The following is a 27,231-nucleotide window of genomic DNA, read 5'->3' on the forward strand; positions in this document are numbered from 1 at the left end:
AAAAGAAATTTATTCTGTGGTTCAGAAACTTAAAAACCCAGACAGGAAAAGTTCAGAAGGTGTTTTTTTTACCTTTGTATTCAACCAACAAAGACAAAGAAGACAGAGTATTCTAAGTTATATATATATACAATTAATGCCCTTGGGCAGCAAGACTCAAAATTCACCAAGACTAACTGGAATCATTCAAAAGAATTTACAGGAAAACAAACTGTCTAGATTGGCATGGTGGAAAAATGAACATGTTACTATGCTGCCCAACCTTTGTGACTTTTTGTTAAAACCTCATTTCCTAGCTGTACATTATAAACCAGCCTAAGCCTACAACATGAAAAAAAAGAAAGAATTTTTTCTCATTACAAAGATACTTTAAAAATATGAACTCATAAACACCTCAGCTCAAAATGTCAGGCAAATCAATAGGCTTTACTTGTAATGTATAGCACAGAAAGATCCATTGATTTTCAATACTGAATGTTAGCAGGATTCCATCCGTGTCATAATTTTCACAGCAGAGCTGCAAATAAGTAACGGTGTGTCACACAACAAGCTCCAACCCCCTTCCCACTCCCTACATGGTGCAAGCAAAATAATGATACTCACGTGGAAAGTCTTTGGGATGTGTTTTTTCTGACCAGTTTCCATAAAAAGTCAGCCTGTATTTGGCAGTTCCACAGGCACAACAATCTAAAATTGGTTTGTCAGTCACACCTTCCGAGGCTGAGTCTGAAAAAGCAGCAAAGTACCCATTGAAAATGGCTACAACTCAAAGCAAACAGAGGACAGTGAAGCTGCCATAATAAATACTCCAGAAAATAAATTTGAGTTAGGCACATTTTTTTTGTTTGTTTATTTTTAAGTTTACCGTTACACTAAACTAAAACCCTGAAACACCTGGACCATATTTATTAGTGGATGTAATGATTGAAATCTACATTTTAAATAAGGTACTATTTGAGTCATCTCCAGATTTAAAAGGAGATTGTTTCTAATTGTTGTCTGATCAAGACAAAACCTCAGCTGATCTCAAAACACAATATGTTTGAATTTTCTGGACAGTCAAAGCATATAACTTTTCCAGAAGGATGCAATAACCAGCTGCCACATTTAGGTTTAGGAAAGGATGAAATGGCCCAGGATTCAATCAACTAAGTGCCCTGGAAACAAACGGGTATCACAAAAGACCAGGTAAAAAGTTGCAAGCATTACATTTAGAGGGAAGCAAGGAAGGACTGTATGAGGAACAGTATATGTGATAAGGAAGAACATAACTGAATGGAAGATCCCAAATTTGAACCTGGAGGAAACTATTCAAGGCCTCAAAATTTGAGCTTGATACAAAGAGTTAAGAGAAATGTGCAGAACATGACAAGGAGGTCAGAAAGATATTTTATTTTACCTTACCTTGTTCACAAATTTTTTTGGTGAGAGAACCCTCATCTTGAAAATAAATGATGCGCTTCTGCACAATACTGGCTCTATAAAGAGGGAAAAAAAAAAAAAGAAAGGTTTCAAATATGCTTATTCCTTAAAGCAAAAAGAAAATGCACAATAAAACAGCAAAAGAAGAAAGGAGAGACCTGAACTACTAAGGTCTGTATTGACAATTCATATATACAATACAGGACTACAGATAAAATATTTTTATTTCAACTTGCATTTGAATTTTGTCACATTTTACAGAAACTTGAAAAGTATTTACCTTTAGAGAAGTGATCATAGTCATATGGTGAGCATCTGTGCTCTTGAAATGCGTGATGGTCAACTGAATATTCAATGTTTCAATCAAATCTTATATTAAAATACTGAAGTTATATTCAATTTCAGAAAAATAGCACACCTAAATTAAGCAGCTGTTTGTAGGAAATTACATGGTGTCCTAAAGACATAAGTTCTTCTGATATATGACAGCAATTCAGTGCAAACATCATCTAAAACAAAATTTAGAAAGAGAGCTAGCATAAGGTAAAGTCTTTAAAAGCAATTCAAAGATTCCGGAAGGCAAGCACTTTAAAATTAATTAAATCTAGAATATTTTATTAAGGTTTAGAGTTGAGAAAGATTGTAAATTTATAAGCCTCAGTGCCTCAGTTCCTCAGTTGAGGAGGGGTGGATACGTTCAGTCCTACACAAACTTTAACTAGTTTTGTTACCATTTTTAACCATAAAAATTAATTCACATATAAAAGAGATTTTGGTTAAATTCAAAGACAGTTTACAGACAGAGAGTTTCCTGACAACATGCTCTGAGAACAGGCACTCTTCTTTGTTTACCACTAGTAGTACACATTCTTCTAGGAACATTGTGTACCATCACTTTATTTAAAAGCTCTAAATAGCAAGGGCCAGTTTCTCGTCTTTCTTCAACTTCAGTTAAATAATTTTCTTAATCTCTCTAGAATTATTCCTCACTCACGACAGCTCAAGTGAGAAGAAAAGTAAGACTGTGTATGATTGACATGTTGTTACAGTCATGTAACCTTTCTTTGACAACATCCCACCCATAAAATTATCAAAAATAAGATGCAATTCTACTGTGCTTTCTTTGCCACGATGCAAGGCTGCAGTAGGAGAGGAAGGGATCCTTCTTCTCACCCACAAGAATAACTGGGTTTTGTAAACCTCTTAAAGATGAATCAAACTGTAAAGGGTGCAAAAACTATAGCCTGCTGTCGTCCTTCACAGGGCTGGCATCTCCTAAAGGAAGGTGTGGTAAAGAGCAGTACAGGCAACCGACCAAGGCTGTGAAAAAACAGCAGAGTAGAGCAAACTGACTTTTACTAAAAGCAAGGGCATGATCTGCCAGTATTTGGTAAAAGAAAACTGCTAGGGATAAATATGAGCCTGTAGCAAATAACAGAAAGCAAATGAAACCTAGAGTTAGTAAGATATCTTTTATTAATATAGGAACTGGCATGGGACGAAGTAAACAGTGGCAGAAGAGACCGACCAAGTATGTGAGAAGCAGAATGAAAATTTTCTGAGAAACCATTTTCATGGTTTCTAACAAGATATAAGAGAGAGAAAATAAAACAAGCATAACTATCAGAACAACTGCTAGAAAGAATGTTAGTGTCCCAGTGGTCAGCCTGGGACAGTAACACGCTATCTTTGTTTTTCCAGCCTTAACCCTGAACACCAAAGCCTACTTTAAAGACTTTTTTGCATGCTACACTGCAACTGAGAACCAATACTTTCATGCAGACTCAATGAAACACATACAATTTTTGATACACCATCAATCATGGATTTTCAATCACTGCGCCATGAAACTGGAAAACGGTCATTTGGGATAATTAATAAAATGCAAAGCAGCAGCAAACTGAAATGCATTCACATATGAATTCACAACTCACATCTCGTCAACATGCTTTCATCACTGATACACTGGCTAGTTACCAGGGCCAGTGGCACCTTTACTGATGTCCTGGATGAGGGGATGGAATTCAACCTCAACAATTTTGTGGTTGATACTAATCCACAGGAGCAGGTGACATGTTGGAGGGTAAAGCTACTATTTAGACAGGCATACTACTGACAGATTTGAGAAATGGCTTGGCATGAATCCCAATAAAAGGCAAAGGCACATGGGATGGAATAATGGGATGGAATAATGCAGTTACAACAGTACAGCAGAGGGCACCTGCCAGCCAGAGAGCAGCTTTCCAGGAAAGGCCTGGGGGTCCTGGTGGGCAAGCTGACCATTGCCACCAAGGCAGCCACCAGTCTCCTGGGTGGTCTCAACAAAAGTGTAGCAGGTTGATCAAGGAACATGACTTCTTCCCCTCCATTAGGCACTCCTGAGACCACACCTGGAGCATTACAGCCAGTTTTGGGCTGTCTGTTTAAAGACAGTCCTTGCACTGCTAGAGAAACTCCGGTGAAGGGCCATCAAGATGGTTAGAGGAATGGAGCACATGATGCCTGAGCAGAGGCTGAAAAAACCGGGCTCACTCAGTCTAAAGAAGAAAATGCAAAGGAAGGATCTTACTGCTTGTTGTCTTCAACTACCTATCAAAAAGATACAGAAAACCTACAGCCAGATGCTTCTCAGCAGTGCCTGGTGGGGACACAAGAAATGCCGTGCAGTTAACAAGGTAAGTCTCTCTCACCACGAGGATGGTCAAAGTGATGAAACACTGGAATGGGCTGCCTAGAGAGTTTGTGCAACCTCCACTCCTGGAGATATTCAAAACTTCTTCAAATCCATGCCTTGGCCACCTACTGATGTAACAAACTGACTGATGTTATGACAACTACTTCAAGCAGGCTAAATGACATCCAGAAGACCCTTCCAATCTAAATTATTCCACCATCCGAATCCAAACAAACAAGAACTCAGCTGTTTGATAAAGATCTCAGTTCTGCAGATAGCAAAGACATTATCAGTGTTTAACTTAAGAAGTAGTTTTTCGTTATTTTAGAAATAAAATATATAAAGATTTTTTGAAGCCTGAAGCGTACTTATATTATTCTTTTTGCTGCAGTTAGCTTGTCACTGTGAAATGTCAAAGGAATGGTTCCTTTTCTAATAACAAAAGCTTCACAGTTTTCTGAGTCATTGTCTCTTCAGCTGTGTTTGAAACTACACAGGGAGACAATAATTTAAATGGGAGTTTTGTTACTGATTCCAAATGGACTGGGATTAGTACCTTAGATGGCTGCATAAATATCAAAAGCAGGCACACAGCTTTCCAAATACTCAGTCAGAAATAATTTTAAATTATTAATTGTTTTAAAAATAAGCTTCTAGATTAGAAACAGACAAAAGCATCTGATCCTTGTATTTGATAGCTTTTACCCCTACCTTGCATACCCCTACAATGTTTTTTGACATAATTTTTCTTCGTCTAGAAAAGTTCTGATCTTTGAACTAAACATTCTTTCCTTTGGTTTTGAGGCTTACAAAACCAGCTGAAAATGGAATGGCTAACTTTTACAGAGAGGTAAGAAAGTTTTCAAGAATTTACACAGTGTACATCTCTGTTTAGTCCACATAAATCCTTCCCACCACTTCAAACATCCAGTGCTGTATGAACTTAATGGGAAGGGAAGATCCAATTGCTTTCCCCCATATATTACCATATACAAGTGGATCTTCAATTTCTTATTTTGCTTGTTGAATTATTTCTCTCTCTGACCATCACAGAACCATGAATGAATAAAAAAGGAAACAAACATGACTACAGAAATCTGTTTGTTTCCCCATTTCTTCAAAGTGATGCTTCTGGATTTATACTGAAGCTTTTCCATCCCCAAACTAAGAAGCAAAACTTTAAGTTACAGGCATATATAAACCTAGCAGCACCTGCTTTTATTAAAGAAAACCAAATAAACAAATCATCCTAAAAGTGTCACTTATTTCTGTTTTGCAGTTCTCACAGCAAAATGAAGGAACATCTAGTTGCTTCTGTAACATTTGGTTTGTCAGAATGTTATAGTTTGGATACCAGCAGGTCAGAGTCTCTGTCCTGGCTCAGTTTGGTCAGAACACATCTGAGAGCTGCGTGAAAAGACTGCCTTGAAAGACTTCCATGGAATAAGAAAATTCACTATCCAGCACAGTTCCACAAAAATTGTACCAGTCTGCGGTGAAAAACTCCAGCAAAGACACATAACTTGCATGTACAAACAGGAAATGTCACAAACCATAAAAATCCAGACCAGCCTTGGGAATGCTCCAATTCATACCAGAAACAGAGGAGTTAGTTTGGAGGTTTTTTTCCCTTCCTTCTTCCATAGAAACAGCTTTAGATCATCTTCCTTGCTACTTTTGTCAAATCCTAGCATGAACAGAAATACTCTTATTTTAAATCACTTTTGTGGGAGTACTGATTTGACAAAAGAAGTAAGTAAGAGGTCCTGTAAGAATTGTTCCTATGACATTTTTTAAGCTTACATCAAAACTATTAAGTACAATACTAGAGTTACATTTTAATAAAACAAGTTCTTTCAGAGCTGGTGAGAATACTATAAGTTTTACTTGGATATTGAGAAATAATAATAAAGAACTAGAATTCAGATAAGAAACTTCTTCTGTTCTGTATTACCTATGAGTTAACCTTGTTTTGCCATTCCAGCTATCAAAATTACTTTTGTTAATTATTCCATGCCTTACTAATTTAATAACAGTATTATAAGTTGTTTCTCACCCCAGAAAGCTATTAAGAACAATTAACAGGATAAGTTCATTTGCTTTTTCGTTTTTGCTGTCTTTTGGAAAGAAAGAATTTCTAAATGTACCATTTTCTTTAGCATTAGAAAGTGAGGTGAAAACCATGCATTTACATCTACTGTAATTTTGCTAGTACTAGTAGATTTCATAATTCTAATGCATTATTTAGGATGTTCTCATTTTATTTCCTTCTATGTTGTCTTACAAAAAAAGCCAACCCTGTGTTTCTGACAAGCACTTACAATGTCAGGAAATGCACAAACTCCCCAAAATTTACCAACAATATTTACTTCTTTTTCTAGTATTTAAGAAACTTTGGTTAAAAAAAAATATAAATTCATCCGAAAGCATAAACAATCCTTTAGCCAATAGATGTCCAGTAATTTTTACACTGGTAGTGTATTTGAAAAACCACATTCTTCAAAATAACTTTCCATTAGGAAAGTGTGCTCTCTCACCCAAGGACAGGCTCCATCTGCACCAAAATTTGTCATCAACTATAATTGATGTGTCAATACTACTATAAAATTTGCAGTAAATTATTTCTTTCTTAATGCCTAACTTAAAAGCTAACACAGAAGGTGCATTTTTTTAATGTGATTTTGTTGGCCTTGTTCATTTGTTTGTTAAGTATGCTGTTAACATAGTTTGAACAAACCAACCAGATTTGGTATTTGATGTTGGATAAAACACAGCAATATTAACCCAAAGTTTATCAATGTTGCCGTAATTCCACATTTACACCCCTGCATAGGATGAAGGTCTTTAATAGATTAGCCACATGAAAAACAATACAAGATGTTCACTTCCAAAAAAATTCCGGGCATGCAAACACACCAGAATATCCTTCTTCAGTTTTATTTCTCAGCATTTCATATACACTGTCAGAAAATATAATTCAGAGAAACCCCACAGCAAGAGCAAAGTACTCTAAACTTGTCTTACAGATTTGCTCTATTTTTAGAATCCTTTTGGTGTCCTTCATGTCATACTCCCATGTACATCACACATGTACATGGGAGCTCTATTGACTTGAAGACTAATCTGGCCATCATATATAATGCAACAAAAAGCTCCAAGGGAAAACACAACTATACATTCTGCTATCTCCTATTTTTCCTCAGAAAATCTCTCTCTGTTCTTTGCTTGAATGGCCACAGGACAAAAATGTTAAATCTAAAATCTTCAGAAGAAAAACTCATATTGACAAAATCATTTCTAACATGTACACTACCCCTGTTACTTGCAAAAAAATAAAATAAACAGGAAAAAAAAAGTCGTCAAAGGAAAATAAAATGAAAGAATGAATGTCTAGGACTCCTGAGAAATTTTCACATGGCATAAAGCCCATTGCTATTCATGGGTTATGTCTTCATCAGGGATTTTGATAGTCTCCACTTTTTGTAGCAGGTACCACCTCCTTGAATTTTAAAGCTAAGCATTACAAATTACATTGCAAAGAAAAGTCAGAAAAGTTTGGATAGGCCTAGGTGGTTGAAGGACTTATTTTGCCATTTTAAGTAGTGGGATTGTATAGGAGATGGAAATAATCTTTCAAAGGTGGGAGTACAGGGTGTTTTTCAATCTAGTGAGCCAAAGTCCTGTACTTGATACCTATATTCATTGAGCTAACTTGTGATAAGAACCAATGCAAACAACTCCTGTAAAATGCAAAAAATCCTAAAAACAAAATGAAAAATAAATCCAAAAAAATCCCCTTATCAAGCATTGTTTTATTTCTGCTTGAAAGGCCTATGCACCCTGTATGACACTCACCCACTTGCACAGGGAACTCAAATACTTGGTTATTTTGGGTGATCCAACCATCCCCCTTTGTCAGCCTGCAGCCTGCTTTACCTGACATGTAGGATGTGGCAGAAAACAAACCACCCAGGCAAAGGCCACATTTCAAACCCTCCCACACGTGCTGCTCTTCCTTCACCAGTCCCCAGGTTCCTTCTTGCCACTGCTTGACCTCTGTTGATTTTGCCATTATTGAACAGGAAGTGTGGACAGCTGAGACAAAGTAAAAAGCATATCTGCCCTTTTACAGCATTTCATTTAACCTTTATGTCCTATTTGTATTCCTCTCCCCTCTGGAATCATCTATCCCCCTCCAGGTTGGGAGGACTTAAAAAAAAACTCAAAAAAAAAAAAAAAAAAAAAGCCCACTATTTTTTGTACAGTGCATTAAAAAAGGCAGAAGCAAAATGTAAACATGACCATGAGTGTCCAGCTAATGAAGCTGGAAAAAATCACCCAAAGCTTCGTAAAAAAATGTTCTAAATCTTTAATATTGTTAGAGGGGGAAGAGTGTAAAATAACTTGAAGTTAAAACAAAAAATAACAGAGCTATCATTCTCCAACTAAAGTCGCCAATTAGCAATATACTGAAGTTATGTTTTAATGAGTAAATTATTTACTTCTACAGACAAAAATTCGTAGGTCAAGAGCGACATCCTAACAGCATTCATCCACTGGTAAAATACTGCTTACTAGCTAGTTAGTAGCAGGGATCTTAATTGGAATAAAATATTTTATGTTATCAAATCCATACAAATCTTCACCCCATTTCGACTGATAGGAGCCTGAATGTGAAAGCACCATAATTAACAGAACAAAATAACACCCACTGAAACTAATATACCCTAATTTGATATTAAAATGCTTAATAATGCTTCTTAAAAGAGACCTTAATATTAAGAATGTATTTTCCTAGGGAAGTTTTTGATGCAGTATCTTTAGTACTTGAGGTTAAGTCTGACACCACAAATCCACCGGAACTGGAGTCACCAGAAGAGACTTGTCAGTTTTTAAGCACAGCTGAGATACACATTTCATCTGCCTGTAACAACTGAATCTCATCTACCTGAGCTGTTCTGAGAGCTTTTACTGACAGCTGAGACTGCACAGCCTACTGAACAGTCAGCCAGCTAATGCCAGGAGATACTGGCTTTTTATGCTTAAAGACAGGAGAGCAGAGAAATGAAAGAAAATAAAGGACCAACAGAGATAAAAGGGTTGATTATCAGTAACTTTGCCACTTTCCTCATTCTGAAATGGTAGCATACGGGAAGAAGGCACATTCAAACTGCATTTGAGAAACAGCTGAAAGACCACCCTGCTCATGCAACACAATTATCAAAGAAAGATCAAATTAATCCATTAAATTATTCTACATCATTATGGAGGTTTCCACCAAGCTTCTCCTCCCACTCTTTGTTCAACATCTGCTGCAACAAGTTCATGGCTAAGAACAGTGTTAGTGCCTCTAGTTCATGCAATTATCCTGGTTGAAAATATTAGTTGCAGTAGGGATCTGTAGCAGATATTGTTACAAAACTTTGGTACATCGATTTTTGGAGAACACAATGGCAGGGAGCCTGTACATCAGGGTCTTTGCTCTTCTGGCTTCAGCCCTAGAAGTGCCAAAATCAATACAACCTTCTCGTGTCTCATCAGCTGCCAACACCAGTGGCACTGACAGCAGTTGTGCTACAACAGAGCAAACAAACAATGGAGAAAGAAGAATTGCTAAACACACTGCATGAAAATCAAAAAAATACTCCCAAGGGACAAGGAAATGGCAGAGTGGAAGGGTACAGACACAGATTAGGAAATGGATCAAAAATCATCCAAGTCATGCTTAGGAAGGGCAAGAACAAAGTCCAGTCAACATCTCTTTGCTGCAGCAAAAGATTGTGGATGGGATTGAGTATAGATTACATACATTAGCCCCCCAAATCAGTCTGGGCCAATGAAACTCCTCGAGAGTGTGTGATTCCTTTTCACAGTGGTTTTAAGCATTTTCTATACAACAAAATACAGCAGCAGGGAGAGGAAACAAACCCAACAGCATCAAGAAGCCTTTTGCCACAGAGGAGTTCCTGAAGTCTTGGTGATCCAGATAAAGGTCAACATTTTGTGGAGGAAGTGATTAGAGCTATGCTTAAAAGACCAGAGATTAAGCAAAAGCTACACAGTCTATATCTCCCTCAATCATCAGGACAAGGAGAGCACATGAATAAGACTATTAAAGGAGCATTGTCAACAGTAGTAAGTAGTAATGAAAGGGATTAGGATGATAAATTACCCTTCATATTAGCAGCTTTGAGAAACAGGCATAGACTAGGAACTGGAATTCAGTCCTATCAAGTTTTATTTGGAACAAAAGTGCAGCTAATTAGATTCTTAAATTCATTAGAAACTCCAAGAGGGAGATGTTTTAATGTGGATAATTGAGATACACCAAGTGTGATTAGAGATGCAGGAGGAAATAGGGCAAGGGTTCAGACATTGTGGAGACAAGCAGGGATACTCCTTCAGATATCTGTATGGGAAATAGATAAATCCATTACATTTTTGAGATTGACACCCAAACAGTGCAATTTAAACTTTTCCAATAGTTGGCTTAGATTTCAAAACTGAAGCAACAAGGAAAACAAATCTCCTGATCTTCAAGACAAAAACATAAGGTATACCTATGTTACCTGTTTATTATAGCAGGGAGTCATTTGTTCTCACCAAACATTCATGTAGAGAAAGAGATGGAAAAACATTACATGCTTTGAAAATTAAAAACATACAATTATCAGATACACTGATGTTAAGGGTGTTTTGAAAACTTAGATGTGTCCTGCAACTTTATGCTGCTGATGATTGTGAGATAACACTCTAATAAGACCTGACTGACCCACTGAAATCAATTGCCAATTCCAGTTTCACTTCATCAGGAGAGAATCACAGCCTGAATTTCTTCGGCTCTGTGAGTAGCCACTGGAAAAGTAGAAAATTATAAGGACAGCACTTAAAACTCTATTCTCACTGAGCCAAGTGGCTTACTGAAAAAGACAATGCAGACAACACATATTCGAGTATCTGTCAAATTTGTCTCCTCTTTATGAGCTTAGTTTTATTTTACTTACTTGCCCGAAAGAAGTTAGTACTTTGTAAGTAGAACTGTGCATGGCAGAAATGCAGTAAAAAGGGAAAGAATGATGAGCTACTTGGGTTTCCTCACTATACTTCAGACAATGTTTTGGCCATGAATAATTCAGAGAACTTAGATGATGAACAAGACTATTTCTTTATGAACAGTCATGAAATGGTGGTACCTCAATATATGACGTCAACTCTGCAGTGTGGAACACTTTTTATTTTCTATATGAGTTGCTTATCTCATCATATATGTACTTCAGCAAACAACTGCAAGGCAATCACGCCATAAGAGAGCACACCTATTTTTCCATGTCTAAAACAAGTGTATATTCTGTTTTCAGACAAATCTATGGGAAGCCACTATAGGTAATCTGTAAAACTTAAATGAGTGTGTACATATTAAGGGTATCATGAGGCCACATACCCTGTATAGTGAGAGAGCATCAAGCTCATTTTGCCCCTAATGAACAGAGCTGATTCCCTCCTAGACACAAGCCCCTTACACAGCCTGTAAGACTGTCCTTTTTGCAGCAAATGAAAATCCAGAAACCATTAAAGAAATCAAGTGTGCTTTCTGGTGCATTGCAAGACTTTAAACTACATTCTGCTGGTGCAGTGAACTGATGGAGCAACAAATCCATTTCTTCGGGAAAGCAGCTCAAAAAGCGTTCAGGCTGCTGCTGTTCAGGTAGCAAAGACACTTAATGCATGTCTAATGAAGTAGAAATGATAGAAAAACTGGGTACCTAATTACTGCAAGGAAAAGAAAGGAATGGCCCACCCAATTCTTGGTTGAATTTAGTATTTCAATCCTTTCAAAACTGCCTTATAAAACTGTCAGTCCAGGTAGTGAGAAAGACTTGTCAAACCAGGTAACTAGAAAGACACTATCAATTCCACAGTCAGTTTGTACAAAGCTACAAACTAGAAATTCCTTTTCTAGTTGTTTTTTACCTGTCATAATTTCTAAAGAACTGCGATAATACAAAGAGATTCTCCTTTAAGGAAACAAATCATAATTGATTTGGTGGTGCTTCACATGAAGCAAAGAATGAAGATAAATACAGTGTTCAGGTTCTGAGAGCTTTGTTGATATCATGTGTCACTCTTAGAGAATCTCCAGATAATAAATGCAAATTTGCTTAAGAATTGAAATTCTATTCAATAGAAGTAGGGATGGTCAGAATCCAACACATTGTTAATTCAGCCAGTGGCCTTTCATTATATAATACAGCTGTGCTTGAAATTTTAACTGTAAAATATGCTCTGCAGAGCTGTTCTAGATTTCTGTGGGCATGAAGACACTTCAGCGAATATTTACATCAGCATGCTAGAAAAATGTTGCTAATATTGAACATTTCATACAAAATGGCCCATCTGATATAGCTTTTTTATTTTAACTTATGTACCTTCATAGAATACAAACTTGAAATAGCTGAACAGATTGTATTATGGAGGAGCAAATGACCAGCAAGTTGAGCCACTTTCATGACTAATTTAAACTAGACTTTGTAACATCTAAGAAATGCCAAAGTGTTGTAGGGTGGAGACCATTCACTGTTAAGGTCCACTCCTTTGTCTAGGTCAATAGACATTTTGAATAATGAAGGATCTTCACAAGATATTCTCGCAGTATTTCTTAGTAAAACCTCCTAGTCCCTGGGCACATAGTGAATAAAATCATTAAATTATTAATTTAAGAAAAAAAAATTAAAATTTTAACTAAAAGTTAACCATATAACGCTACTTAGTTTTTTTTAATTATCTCCTTTCATCATCACTGTACTCAATTTGCCCTTCACATTCATTGATCTGAAATGAGAATACTACCATACCACAGTAAACAACATTATGTTTGTATGACAGTGGGCTCCCACTGGTGTCCTGGTTTTAATATAGAGACAAAAATACCTTTCTCCATAAACCACACAAATAGTATGACATTTTGATTTGTGGATAAAATATGTATTTTAAAAATATATCATATTATATTAAAATAACACCTTCAGCTTCCGACAGAAGACAAATCAGTTCCTTAAGATGTTACCATATTTTCAGTTCATGCAGTTCTAAAAAAAATGATTTAAAATATTCAGTAATAAAAAATGACAATGCTTCTGATGTCATCAATAGTGACTCTGCTGTATGTTTTGAAAGGAAATAAAATTATGGCTATCATTATTATTTCTATCCCTTTTCTCTCTTTGTTTCCCCTCAAAAATTGACAATGGTCTCGAAGTCAAATTAAACATCTGTTTATAAAATAAACTGGAGTGCTACTGGCAGCTGCTGCCGAATGGCAAATGTTCTACAGCTGTCAGGCTCCTAAATTAACAATGATTTTCATTTACAAACAACAAACAACAGGAAAATTATGGAATTGTCTTTTCTTTTTCCATCCCACTACTTGAAATTTATGAAAATACAGACTCTACTAGAGACTTAGTCAGAGAGAAAACAGAGTTTACTGTTCTAATTCCCCACTTATGGAGAGCAAAAAAATCAGACAAAATCAGATATCAGTACAAGATACTTCAGAGAACATCCCTCCTTACATGTCTTAAATCCTTTTTTATTTGCCTCTAGGATATGCAAATAGAATTAATAATTCATTGAGGATTTATCTTTCTCCAACGTAAATTTTTGTCAATAAAGAAAACTATTGAAACCCATTTTCTTGACTTTTCATATATATGTTTAGATTTGTAAATACACAATACCTCAAACTAGCAGATTTTTTCCAAATTTTACTTAAAATGCTCACATATTTATTACATCAGGAATAGATAGCAGGGCTTTTTAGACAGAAATGTTAATGTTTTTTAAACAAATTAATTTGCTTTTTCTTATGTTTAGAGCTCAGCTGGAACTCACTGAAGAGTATCAAGTTCAGTATGATTATGCATACATCAATATTTTCATTAATAGCTTGAATGATGAAACAGAACAAGTTACTGACAGCAGAAAGTATTAAGCTGTAATTAAATAATCTTAGGCACAAAGTCTCAGTTTTATATAAGAGTAATTATATGCACAAAGAAAGGAAAATTGAAATTAGTATTGAAATATTTGATAGCAGGATAAAGTCTAGTGCATCAGAAGTTGAACACAAGAAAATGTTACTCCCTTGGAAAAACTATTAAACATTACAGTGGGAGTTATGTGAAGCATCTGTAGGATTACAATGCCCAGCTTTGGGTACCACAGTTCAAGGATATGGATCATTTGGATAAAGTTCAGACAAGGCTATGGGAACAGTCAGACATTTAAACTGAAGGAGCTGGGTTGAGTAGCCCACAGAAAAGAAAACATGGCTTGAAAAGAGGGTTACAGCACCTTTGTACAATAAGGGGCTTTAGAGGAATCATTTTAGCACAACAGCAGCAATGACAGGTGAGGATTGGCACCAGTTCCTCATGGGCACTGCCAAGGCTCCACCCTTAAGCAGAATAGTGGGCAGGGAAGCTCAATCATAGGACATCCCCCTGAAGTCCCTTCTAACATCACTTGTTTTGTCTTCCTTGTCTGTCTTCAAGGTTTGGATGAGAAAGTTAGAAATACTAGAAATCTACTTCATATGACTTTTTCAAGTGCACAATTTAAACACACAAGTATCCTTAGAACAGTGTTGAGAATCTAGAAGGACCAAGAAATTTAGCATGTATAATTGTTAAGAAATAAAAAAGAAAGTTTTAAATATCCCACATATTTTTTTAAAATAACAAATTAGAACACGGGTGACTTCTGATCAGTTCTGCGCTTGTGTCCACTGTTAACCTTAATAATTAATTTTTATTTAAGTATTTCCCTATTAAATCTGGAGAAACACAATGATGACCAAAAAGAGAACTGATGCCAGTGTCTTGTCATAAAGCATGTTGAACTTTTCTTAAGCTTGAATTCCTACCCCACTGCACAATTTTTTATTTTTTGCAAAACAGGTTGTCTTACGAAAATACATTTGTGAAAAATAAAAACCATATGGGCCAATGAAAGTAACTGCACGTTACTTCAATTTACCACAAAATGTGCAATAACACTGATTTTTATTTTTTTTAATATGAAATTATCGTAAGCATTTTCAAGGTACTGTGTGAAACAGTTAAAAATATTATCTTTCCTAATAAGGCTATGACTACATTCCCCCTAACACTACAGGAAAGGCCACCATCCTTCTCCTTACTCTTTATTCTCATTGTTTTTCTGTTGCTTTGCACTCCTCAAGGAATAAACCCATCTTTGAGTAGCAAAACCATTAAGCTGCTTCGTAACACCATGCCTTTGCAAACAAAACAGCATATGAATGAATCTAACTAGATTTTATAGGATTACTATATTAATTCTGCCATGAAAAAGATGATTTAGAAGAACATAAAATTACAAGAAAATCCATTTATAATACTTGCCAAATTCATGTGCTCCCACTGTGAAGTTAAAGAAACAATATTAAGTCAGTGAGAAACTGAAAGTGAAACACATTTTTGTTTTAAATGTAGATGTGTTAGTAGATCCAGGGGGCTGCTACTGTATGCATTGAAATGCAAATATGCATTTTTACATCTAATATTAGAGCTGCTATAGATATACAAGCTATATAGAAAGGCAGAAAGTAATTATTTCTTCCTAATACAGGTAAACTGTATGGGGGCATTTAACCTATAAAATGAAATATAGGGCTGTAAGTTAGTTTCATAAACTTTTTTCTTATTTGGGTTTTTTGGGGCTTTTTTAAATAGCTGGATGAAGAAAACATTCAAATTACTTTTCAGGAACCTCAGTACTGCAAAGTTAACATACAAGCTCTTCTATCTTGAAGTGGTTTAAAAAGAGTCACTGGCCTCTGGTTGCTTTTGAAAAAACAGAGGCATTGAAAAATGAGTTGAGCTGTATATAATAATCCAGTGTGAAGGACAAGAATGGACCCAAATCTTCTCACTTCTAATCTATGCCCCTGGACGTTTAAAGCTGTGCACGTTTCTATTACAACTCCTAAAAGTGAAGAATGGGGAAAAATGAAAGAACACAAAAAGAATCATATAGGGAAAATTGTACATTTTCTATATGTCGAAAGTTGTATTTGTTCTGTGGACTGTTAGGATGTATAGAGACATCTTAGTTTGCTATCTCAGGCAGAAATACACAAAGTGTCTATATACAATATTTTATTTAAGCTATGCAGCATGAAATATTAAGCTATACTACTATTGCCTCTGTCAAAAAATGTTCAGCAACTACTGCTGTAGTGTGGTAGTTAAATGGAAGATTTTTTTTTCTTAAACTATTAGTAGAGAAACTGTGATAATTTCTCTGCATGCAGAAGCCTCATTAATTCTACTGGGAAAAATCAATACAGCTATTTATAAAATGAGAACTGTTATCTTCTATTGTTCCATAAACAGATTGTTCTTGCAGGTAAGGAAGGCAGATTGTTCTCTGTTTTTCCTTGGCCATTGTGTTTAGTCATGATGGAAAGCTGTTGGTAAATGCTTTACAACTGTGCTCAATCGCTCCACTGTTAGTATTCTAATGAACAGTCAGGTAAAATTGTTGACATGAATTATTTGGACAAGTGCACAGGAAGACTGAAAGGATAAATGGAAAAGACCGAATAACAAATTCAACATCCAGTTCAAACAAGCAGCGTGTTTTTTTTTTGTTATAGTTTCTACACTTTGAATTATTAGAGGCATAGTTTTACAGGGAACTCCTCATAGCTCTTGAACTATTTGACCCACTGCTCATCTGCTTCACAACAGTGTGATTTTTCAGTAAGTATAAATCTATGAATCCCCTTCAAGAAGTACAACCCACAAGTATTTAGGAATCCTAAAAGAGTATGTAGGATCATCTTATTTCACACGTTTTGTAAGAAATAGGATGCATTTAATGAATGCATTCCGTGTAAAGCATTTAAAGAAACACTCAAATAAGCATATGGAAAAAGACTTGAGATACATTTTGATCAGGTTAGTAACCCAAAAAAATCAAGAAAAGTTAGTTGTACTCATTGGGGTAAGTACAGCCTAGAAAAAAAAAAAAAAAAGATGATATTTTAGTAGTGAAAGCATCAGAGAGGACAAAAGAATCTCCTTATATTGCTTAATCACCTTAGTCTAGTAACCTGAATAACTTAATACCATATCCAACTTCTCCTTCTGCCAGGTCACAGATACTGATGAGGGATTTAGGACAAGCATGAAAAGTAGCACACAAAATTTTCAGCTGTAAATGTACATCATTCTCTTTCCTTATTGTTTTGTTTTGTTTTTTGTTTGTTTGTTTTTTGTTTAAGTTCAACTCTATGATCATCTATCAGATGTTGCTTTTATATGACTGGCAACAGTTTCAGATGCACTGTAGCTTCCACCCATGTAAAGCTGTCTGACTGATGCAGTCCCGCCCTGAAGCTCACTGACGACTGGAACTTCTTAGGAGCATATTTGTGCAACATTGGTTCTGTGAGAAACATAATATCAACACTTTTAGTAAGAGAGATTCATTCTGAAGTGCATTTTTATTCTGACCATCTCAATTTAGCATTTCTGATAAAAACTCCCCTTAATGCAGTGTTAGGGAGTTGGTCACATATTAAATTACACACCACACAGCTTGTGGTTTTTGGGTTTTGCCCAGATACTTTGTGCTCTGTTTCTGGACCAAGGATGTCATCATGAGTTTGGAGTACAGAGAAGAGATTTGGCTGCATAACAAGACAGCATCAGGATGTATATGTAGTTAGGAACTCAGGGGGGTTTATGACATTTGTTTCTTCTTTTAGTCTCTCCAACACCACATTTGAGCATATTGTTTACTCAGAGTGACATGCCAAGTGACCTGAATGAACATAATGCTTGAAGTTATAAGAAATCAAAAAGTACATATTCAAAAACTCTTACTGGAGTTCGTTTGCCCTCAGAGCTTTGAAGCTTGAGAGCAAGAGGACTGTCAAAATCCACATGGAGGTTGGAACCTGAGTATTATATCCAAGGCGACCCATGGACTAGAATTGAAGTTGTCCCCATAGGGATGACAGCTTTGCTACAATAGCACAGCTCTCTAAAAGATTTTGCCAATACATCTTTTATATACACTCAATATATCATAGTTTTTCCATTAGAAGACGGCAATTCTTTAAAATTCCCCTACTCTCTGATTACATATAAACAAGACCTAATGTAATTAAAATCATGAAGATAATGACATATTCAGAAAAACTATAAGTTCCACACTTTTCCTCAAAAATTATAAAACATTTCCCAAGAGATGGCTCAGAACACATTTCCAGAATCAAACAGCAGAGACACTATGATGAATACAGTGGATTTCTGCAAGTTGTAATGGTAATGCACTATTTACAGATACCAGATTTTAATTTGTTTGTTTAAGCGTGATATGTATAACAAAAATAAATAACTTATCAGCAAGAACTTTTGCTACATTTACCATACAAGACACATGAGTTGCCTGAGAACTCGATTATTTCATGAGCCAATTAGAGAACTGTGCTTTCTCTTCTAAATGGTAAATTGAATATAACTTATCTGCATGTGGCCATCCTTTATCACATTTAACAATTAATCTCTGACTCAGTGAAAATCACCAAATGCTAAAGGAGGAAAAGATAATTATCGTCTCTCAGTACCTGACTCTTCATGAGATCTACACCAGCTGACAGATTTACTCAATTTGGATATTAACAAGATTCTCCCTACCATGAAATTTTAATATATAACAAGATAAGACAATTCACAAAATTTTCTTCGCTCTTGTACTATATTGCAGAATTCTAAAGGACCTGCAGAAAACTGTTTGTTCTGTATTTCCCATCAATTACAGGGGTCAGACCTTTACCCACCTGTTCTATACCAGACTTAACTAAGACATATCTTGAGGAATACAACTAACCAGTCAAATCTAGAGACCTGGGGCTCAAAGTGATTTAAAAGAGGTTATTCTTCATCACTGTTAAGAAACTTTCAATAAACATTTGTCCTTTTTTTGGTCAATGATGTAAATCACTATTCAAAATCAATATTTAAGACTTTCCTTGTTAAACAAGATAAATCTCCAGTAGTTGTTTTGCTTTTTACAGAATTAAGCAGTCTCTGAATATCACTGTCAGATAAAAATAATGCATGTGTACTGCTCTACATTTTATGAAAAGTAGAATATGCTAAACCAAGCTTAACAGTCTACATGCAGAAAAAAGGAGGAGGGGGATTAAAAGTTTAAAAAGTTTTCACTCATGAAAACAAAATACAAAAACAGATTGATCAAGAGAGGGTTCAAACCCCTGAAAATTTCTCTACTTCCACGTGATGGTACAAATACCACTAAGCTCTGCCATTGCTCTATTGTAATTATTTTTTATATAAATTTCACATCACAAGAATAAACATCAACACCTCCCAAGAAAGTTTTAGCAGCAGGTTTTCAAAGATTCTAGAAAGAAAATGCCTTCTGAAGAGCTCAGAAATCTAGTGAGCTCTTTAGAGCTTTGTTCAAGCTTTAGAACAGAAACTTTTATCAGAGGATGAAGGAAATGACCTGGTCCTCCCATACTGACACATGTGGCAATCACAAGAAACAAGGGAAAGAAAACAGGGATAGAAGGACGTTGCCCTGTGAACATGAAAACAAGTAGACTGAGCACAGCATGACAGCTTGGAAGGGTTGAAATAGATAACCTTAGCCAGAGAAGCAAGAAAGATATAGTTATAAGCACTTTCCTGCTCATGCTGATACTTGGGCAGCTTCTGCAGCTAGCACAGATGCTGAGGCAGCCAAGTGAATCCTTATTGCCAAGTATGATCCAAGTGCATTCTGTTGATTTATCTTTAATAACTTCATCCCACACAGCAAAACTTTCTATTCAAGTACCCAGCGCTGTGATGGGGTTGACTCTGCTGTCTGACAGATGACAATGAATTCCATTTCCATTAGGTCATTCTCCAAATCTAGTTGCTTAAAATTGTCTTGCAGGGTCTGGGGCCCTCCCCAAAGCGATAGGATGTTTCTCCAGTCCATCCATCCGCAGAAATCACTTTAAGAACCGCTGTGCTGGAGTGTCTGTGTACCTTCCTGTAATTGGATTTAGCTGCACAGTGTTCTGAGGATACCTCAGGCGAGTGGAAAGAGAGCTTAAAGCTTGAGGGTCTCCCAAGCAACGTGTAACATATAAGCAAAGTCTTTTATCTTGTGTCTTCAGTGCAACTGAAGCCTAGGCTTAAGTGTGTGGATAAATGGAGCCTCAGACACTGTTTGCATCCTGGGAGCACATTTGGTACTGGCAGGTTCAGCAGAGTCTGGAAGGAATTGAACCTTTAGGGTATTTCACTGTCCTCACTTATTGGGAATGAAGAGAATGGATGAATTATTCTCAACTAAGCAATTACAGTCCAACATCACATGTTAATCCATTTCCTTCTTTTTTTTTCCCTCCCAATTCTGAGTCTCCACACAGAAAGAGATGTCTTAGAAAGCAAGACAGTGACAGTAAGTCAAATTCAAATATCCTTATTCTCCTAAACATTGTTTCTTGCAGTCACCCAGAAAGGTAGGATTACACACACATGTGCTCATGCCAAATGATTTAGCATCTCTTACTGAGCTCTAGAAGTACAGATTAGCATTTCTCTGTGTCATTTTATGCTTGTCACAGCCAAAAACTGATCACATGCACTATATGCCTGGAAAGCACTGGGAAGACTACTAGCCAAATCTGAGCAGTCAAGTGTTGCTATCAAAGGTATCAGACTTCACAAATTGCAGAAAAATAGCTGTTCCCAGACCTCAGTACTAGTCCAGGAAAAGCTTCCTGGAAGACTCTATCCTTAATTATACTACTATAAATCTAGAAAACACCCATTATTTGGCACGAAAACTGTAATAAGTTTTTATGGATCGACAATGTTTAACTTGTGACTACATTTAACTTTTCTACATATTGAAGCCAGTAGAAAAGGATATAGTGAAAAAGTATATTCTTACAACTCAGAACAGGCTCCAAAATGTTGCCATTCTGTTTAGGAAATTCTAAACCAAAAGTACTATAGTATCCAAGGATTGAAATAGATATGTGTTGATAATAATAAAAAAAATATTTGCACATCCATCACATATAGAAGAAAGAAAAATACAGAGGGTTTGTTTCCTCTGAAGTTCAAGGTTTCAGAGTTTTTCCATGGTGAGCTTGGACTTAACTCTTTAAAACAATAACTGCTTTTAGACTTTTGTTTTTATCATATAGAATAATTATGAAAATTGCATCCAACATGTCCATGCTATTTTATGGGAGCTGACCACAAAGAAGGTTTATAAAGAATGCTGAATGCAAACTCTAATTCAAATGCCATCAAAGCTTTACATACAAAAGAGAAAATGTAAATGTTGCTAGTGTCAAAACCCCATCAGTGATTGCTATGTAGGTGCCACAGAGGACTGCACTGCAGCACCAACAAATACCACATTATGATGTTAATTTCTGGCATCAGCAGCTCTTAGTAATGGTCACTGTTTCATTTTTTCTTTGAACTGTCCTCTGGAATAAAGTCATTATTTATCCTCTAAGGTCAATAAAGCAGTCATTGGGAGGAAGCTTCTATTTTTCACATAATTTTTACTGGAAAGTACTTAACTTCCTTCCACTTTTCAGCAGCACATAGACACCAAAGGTCCATCTGTAAATAAGTGGTCATAACACCAAAATTCTCCTTTCCCCACGAACCTAAATTTCCAAGATGTTCTTTTAGCTTCCCAAACAGATCATGGGAACCAGTGCCAGTCAGCTAATCTAACTCTATATTGGTACTTCAGTGATTTGTTGGCACTGCTGATGGATTGCCAGCACTCTGAGAAGATTGTAAGCCACTCAGTTACTCTGTACATCCCTTGAGGCAGCGGCAATTTTTACTTTCACGTGTAGAACATTAGAACTGCATTTTGGAGCCTCTCTTGACTTTTCTGCAAGAACGCAAATACTGTACAGAAAAAGATCAGAGTGTTAAGCATCCACCATGACCTGACTAGCAGAGGGGAGAGAGAAGAAACACTTATCCAGATCCTGCAGTTGGTGGTACTTCACTACATTCAAGACCCAGGGAGGCCCCTGAACCAACTTCAGCCACAGGTATTTCAGTTCAGTGAGAAAAGTATAGGTCTGTGTTAATTGATTTTGGTAATGGCAATTCTACTTAGGACAATAATGGGGGAAAAAAAATCCATCAATTTGTGTTGTTGCATATCATTACTGGATTCAAGTTTAAATCTTGTCTCTTTTAAAGGCTTTATAAAACCTTATTATTACTTAAGTAGTAAAGTGCCTCAAGACACATTTGTTAGGCAGCTAAGAGGGGAGCAGTCCTGAGGGGAAGACCAGGGAGCTTTACTGATAAACAGCTTAGAAACACTCAAGAATCTTCTTGATTGTCAAAGGGACTCTTGAAAAACTCCATCTATACACTTATAACACAACCTGTCTTGCCATGTAGCAAGCAGCAGGTTTCACAGTTTTCTGCAGCCTGATGTAAACTTGTCTGTGCTGAGCTTAAGATAAGGCTGCAAGTGTATTCTTGAACTGCTTTAGTACACGTTAAACCAGGTGATTTTTAAACAAAATTATTTTACTGAAACTGAGAGGCAGCAAGTAGAACCGCAAAAGATTTGAGATTCTTCCACAGCCAGTGTAAGACCTGGGACTAGATCACCCTCACAGATGTGGAAGAGGAGGGTGTCTATCTTGTGCCCATCAGCAGAGAAGTTAAGCACAGGGAGAGAGGAAAGCAGCCATGGACTATTTTTGCTGGTGGCAACTTCACAGCCTGTTCAGAAATCAATTGCAATTTTAATAACACATTTTTCTGAATGCTCTGGACTACCTTCAGTAGAACCTTTGTGATAGCACTTCCTTAAAAGCCTAAACGTGTTTTGTGTCACTAATGGCGTCCCCAGTCCTGATAAGGCTCTTTGGTCTGCTGCAGGGCAAATCTTGGCAATTTCAAAGGCTTCTCCCAGACACAGATTCAAAGCAAGCAAAGAAATCCCAATTGTCCATGCATATTTGACCAATCTGTCCTATTACATACAGCAAGCAAAGTCTAAAGAGACAGGACAATGTTTCTCTGGCACCCTTCATAGTTCTACAGACAAATGAGAGCACTTAAAGCAAAGTGCACCTACCTGGTATCACCTGTGTCTATCACTTAAAAAGCATGAATACACCTGCTAGTGTGTACTAAAACATCAGTAAATCATCAATAGATCTGAAATGAAAGCATTAACCTCTAAACAAATAGATCTGTTTTTACTGATAAAGGTCCATTCAGAAAATCCTAACTCTACAGAATGTTCCTATTTTTCATCTCAGCTAAGATTTTTACCCAAGTCTCAGCCAGATGGATGCAATTTTGATCTTAAAAATGAAGATTTTTTTGATTCTTCTGTGAAAAAAATGGCTGAGAGCCTAACAAGTTCAATTAGGGTTTCTGATTCAATGCTTACTGAAGGCTTGGAGTAACTTCTGAACATTTAGGCTTTAAATTGCTAACATTTCACTGTGCAAGTACAACTAAACTTGATCAAGCGCGTCAAGGAGAAAAAAGAGTTTAAGAACTCCATTAGTTTTCAATCCAATAAATATTAGACTTATTAACTGAATTTTATTTTAATTGTTAGTTTAACATGCTTTAAAATACTTACTTTAGAATCACACAGCCTGTCCCTGTAGGAGGAGCTGTCCAAAACACCTGAATGCGTGTCCTCCTCCGAGGTGTGCTCTCAGTCACAGCAACAGGACAATTGCTCATGAACTGGGTTTCTTCTTCATCTATGATCTAGGGAAATTTCAAGAGAAGAATGTGAAAAGATAAGACATGCATAGCCAATGTGTCTCAAGCATGTTTTGTCAGTTCATGTTTTCTTCGAGTGGAATATTTATAACACTCTCTGCTTAGCTCAGCAGTACTTCAGTAAATTTATTTATAACATACAGATTGCTCCCTGAATTGGAAAAAAAAAAGGCTCACAAAATAAAGGCAGAACAATAATTCAGTTCTAGGTAAAGAGAATCCAGACCTTTCTGAGCATGGCTGCAAATAACCTTTCATGTTGATAAATATTAATAAATTAAAAATAATAAAATATTCATAGTTTCAAGACTTTCTTTTTTAATGCTGTGGCAATCAACTGGTTAGGACAGATTGAACATACTAGAGAAGAAGGCGTTTCAGTTCATTTATTCTTTGCTTGCTTTTTAAACTAACATTTTTTTAAACAATACTATTCTTAAGGTATCAAAAGACTGTCCAGGTCAAAAGAGGTAATATGTGGATCATAATCATTTATAATTCAGAGTCCATTATTTAGCCCAAACTGCTGACACTTTTGCTTTTTTGACTGATTGATATTCAAGAGTAAAGAGTAAGTGGTGTAAGTCAGAAACCAGAGAGGCAGATTTGAAACTGGCGTTCTAAGGATTTTACTCCAAGGTGTCATGACAAAATAGCTTTCTCACTACTTATGTGCTTCATGAGTTGTACTTTAAGCCGTCTCAAAGAAGTTTCATCAGAAACTGCTAAGTTTTCTTTGGAAACAGGCAATGTTGTGATATTGCAAAATGTCTCTTCGAGCTTGCTCAGTGGTCCCCTTTCATTCGATGAAGCTGCAGTTCACACTGCATTGGGTCAAGATTCAGGCAGTGAACTACCATTTTGAGAAAGAAGTTGTATTTTTCAATTTATAACATGATTCAACTCTGAAGTTGCTTTTACAGAATTCTGGTTCTAATAACACACACACACACACACTTTTACGGAATAACAATTTAAAAGAAATTAAAATCTTCAGGCAGTAAGCATAAGTTTAAACTAGCATTTGGACAAAAAACCACTACTTTACATTCTAAAAAAGTGACACTATCTATAGTTGCACCCAGATTTGCTTTAGTGAGCAGGCATGTTCTTTATCTTACCCAATGATACTACCAGCAGTCCCAAACATCTTTAGCTAAGCCAACAACCATTTCTATATTTCCAAGGCAGAATGAAGCAGCAGTGGCCCAGAGGAGTGCTGAGAAACTCTATTTAGCTGGTCAATAGGGCAGCGGTTAATGAGTTTTAAATTTTAAGCCATTAATATTCTTCAAGTTTTTTAACGCTTCGTAGAATCTGTGTAACCAAACACAACGCGCACATTTGCTAGAGTTTAATTAACATGAAGCTGTGGGAAGCATGGGATCTAGTGTAGGCTTAAATTGACTGCACAGTTCCTACTTCCACTGGATACAACGAAATGCATTTAACTTGAGCGTCAAAAAATCCCGAATCTACAATTCTCTCTCGGCCATGGACTGTATTTATTCTGTCTGCCTTATTCCTGCAACAGTAAAATAAAGAAATAAAACTGTCTACTTATCTCTCAGAAAGGTTGCCTCAACTGTTTCAGGACTATATCAATTGACCTTTTATCCATATCTCAGAGTAATTCATTCTCATTCAAAACCCAATTTTGGCGGAATCTCTGAGAGAAGAATGGGTGATTTTATACCACCTCATACACAATAAAATACTACTGCACATTTTACAAAAGTGTGATAATTCCCATTGAAAAGGCTCTTAGAAGGTCATCAGACAATTCTTAAAAAAGACAGTTTTTCTGGAAAAGCAGAAATATTGCAAATTACTGTACAAGTTACACTAGCTCCATATTCTCTTATCAGATGAAAAATGCTGCTGTAGTATAACTCACATTCTCTCTAAAAATTTTTTTAAATATGTTCAATTCAGGTCAAGATTAGATAATTACAGGTATGTATAAATACGACTGCTCAGATACAAGCTATTCAACAATGACCAATGAAAATTTTCCAAACCTAGTTTAGCTCTGAATGTTTCTTGAGAAGCTCAACTGAAACGAACCCCTGCTCTCCTGAGTACAGAGTTGCTGCCTTCAGTTAGTGAGAACTTAGCTACTTTTATATCACTAAAGATCATTTCTCCAGCAGCCATCATGGCAGACTCATTCGTGATGCATTTGCATGTTAAGTAAACTCTTATCTCCAGGTGAATCAATCCTGCTTTTCCCCCCCAAACAATGAATGGAATCACAAGGAACACCAAAACCAAATCCAACTACTAATACTTAAGGAAGGAGTTGTGAGGAGTTGTAACAACTGTGAGTAGTTATTACAAGTCAAATTTATGAGTACTGCAAAAGCAGAACCTGAAATATTTGTTTGAATTCTAGATAATTAGTATGTTGGAACATATCCATGCCCCTTTCCAGCTGCAACAAATGAACATGGAAATGTAGACATATTTTGTACTTCTTTCGTCTACCTAATTCCTGCCACTTAGCAAGTAAAGAATTTTCTCAAAGAATACAGATGCCTATAATGAAATAATTTAAAAGTTCTGGTTGCATTTTAGAACACAATCCTGGGAGAACAGGAAATGGCTGAGCCTCAAGGCTACATCACGATTTCCTGCATCACTAACCATCAAAGCAGAAGACTTATGCAATAAGTGTCTACTGGAAAAACCTGACCATAAAATAATGTCTTCCATAAAGTGTTCCTTTGAAGGAAAATTAAACTGAAGCCTTCTTAATAAAGACTCGTAGTGTTGACAGAATACAGTACAACTCTCCTAAATTACTTGGAAAGGCTTAAATGTCAGTTGATTTGAGATTATTAAAGTTATTTTATGATACAGTAGAAAACTGAGAATTGTCCAGATTCTAGGATTTCATATAAATATAAAACTATCTCAAATACATTTGCTAAAAAGATGATTTTTGTGTTTTTTCTATATCCATGGAGGTTCAATTCTTTACAAAAAGTTCTTAGGAGCAATAAGAAAGGGTTCCTGATTGATACAGCAGGATTAACAAACAACATGATATTTGAGGGTGGTGGATGCTATTATTCCACTCACATGCAACACAGGAGAAAAGCAATAGTATCCTGGCCAACTGTAGGGGGAAAAAGAGATACATAATACAATCCTGATTTTTCTTTTGGAATCAAGTCAGACCACAGGCGTGAAGGAAAGAATTGGCAGGGGAAAGACACACAGATTAAAGTGTAGCATTTGCAAAATTATAGCTTTTAAACCCCAGGTTAT

The 27,231-nt window shown here is 36.2% G+C and overlaps 1 protein-coding gene across 1 annotated transcript in view; it reads right to left on the minus strand.

Annotated features, from left to right (window-relative positions):
- The window catches only part of SPON1 (spondin 1), a 192,831-nt gene that overhangs the window by 133,293 nt on the left and 32,307 nt on the right, over positions 1 to 27,231 (minus strand). Inside the window, exons 3-5 of the mRNA XM_017825033.1 lie at positions 23,810 to 23,943; positions 1,405 to 1,478; positions 604 to 726 (exon numbers count right to left, since the gene is read on the minus strand). Coding sequence (XP_017680522.1) covers positions 604 to 726; positions 1,405 to 1,478; positions 23,810 to 23,943 — 331 coding nt within the window. The remainder of the gene's footprint in view (positions 1 to 603; positions 727 to 1,404; positions 1,479 to 23,809; positions 23,944 to 27,231) is intronic.

This window comes from Lepidothrix coronata, unplaced genomic scaffold, assembly GCF_001604755.1.
Source record: "Lepidothrix coronata isolate B3197 unplaced genomic scaffold, Lepidothrix_coronata-1.0 Scaffold115, whole genome shotgun sequence".
NCBI classification, from domain to species: Eukaryota; Metazoa; Chordata; class Aves; order Passeriformes; family Pipridae; genus Lepidothrix; species Lepidothrix coronata.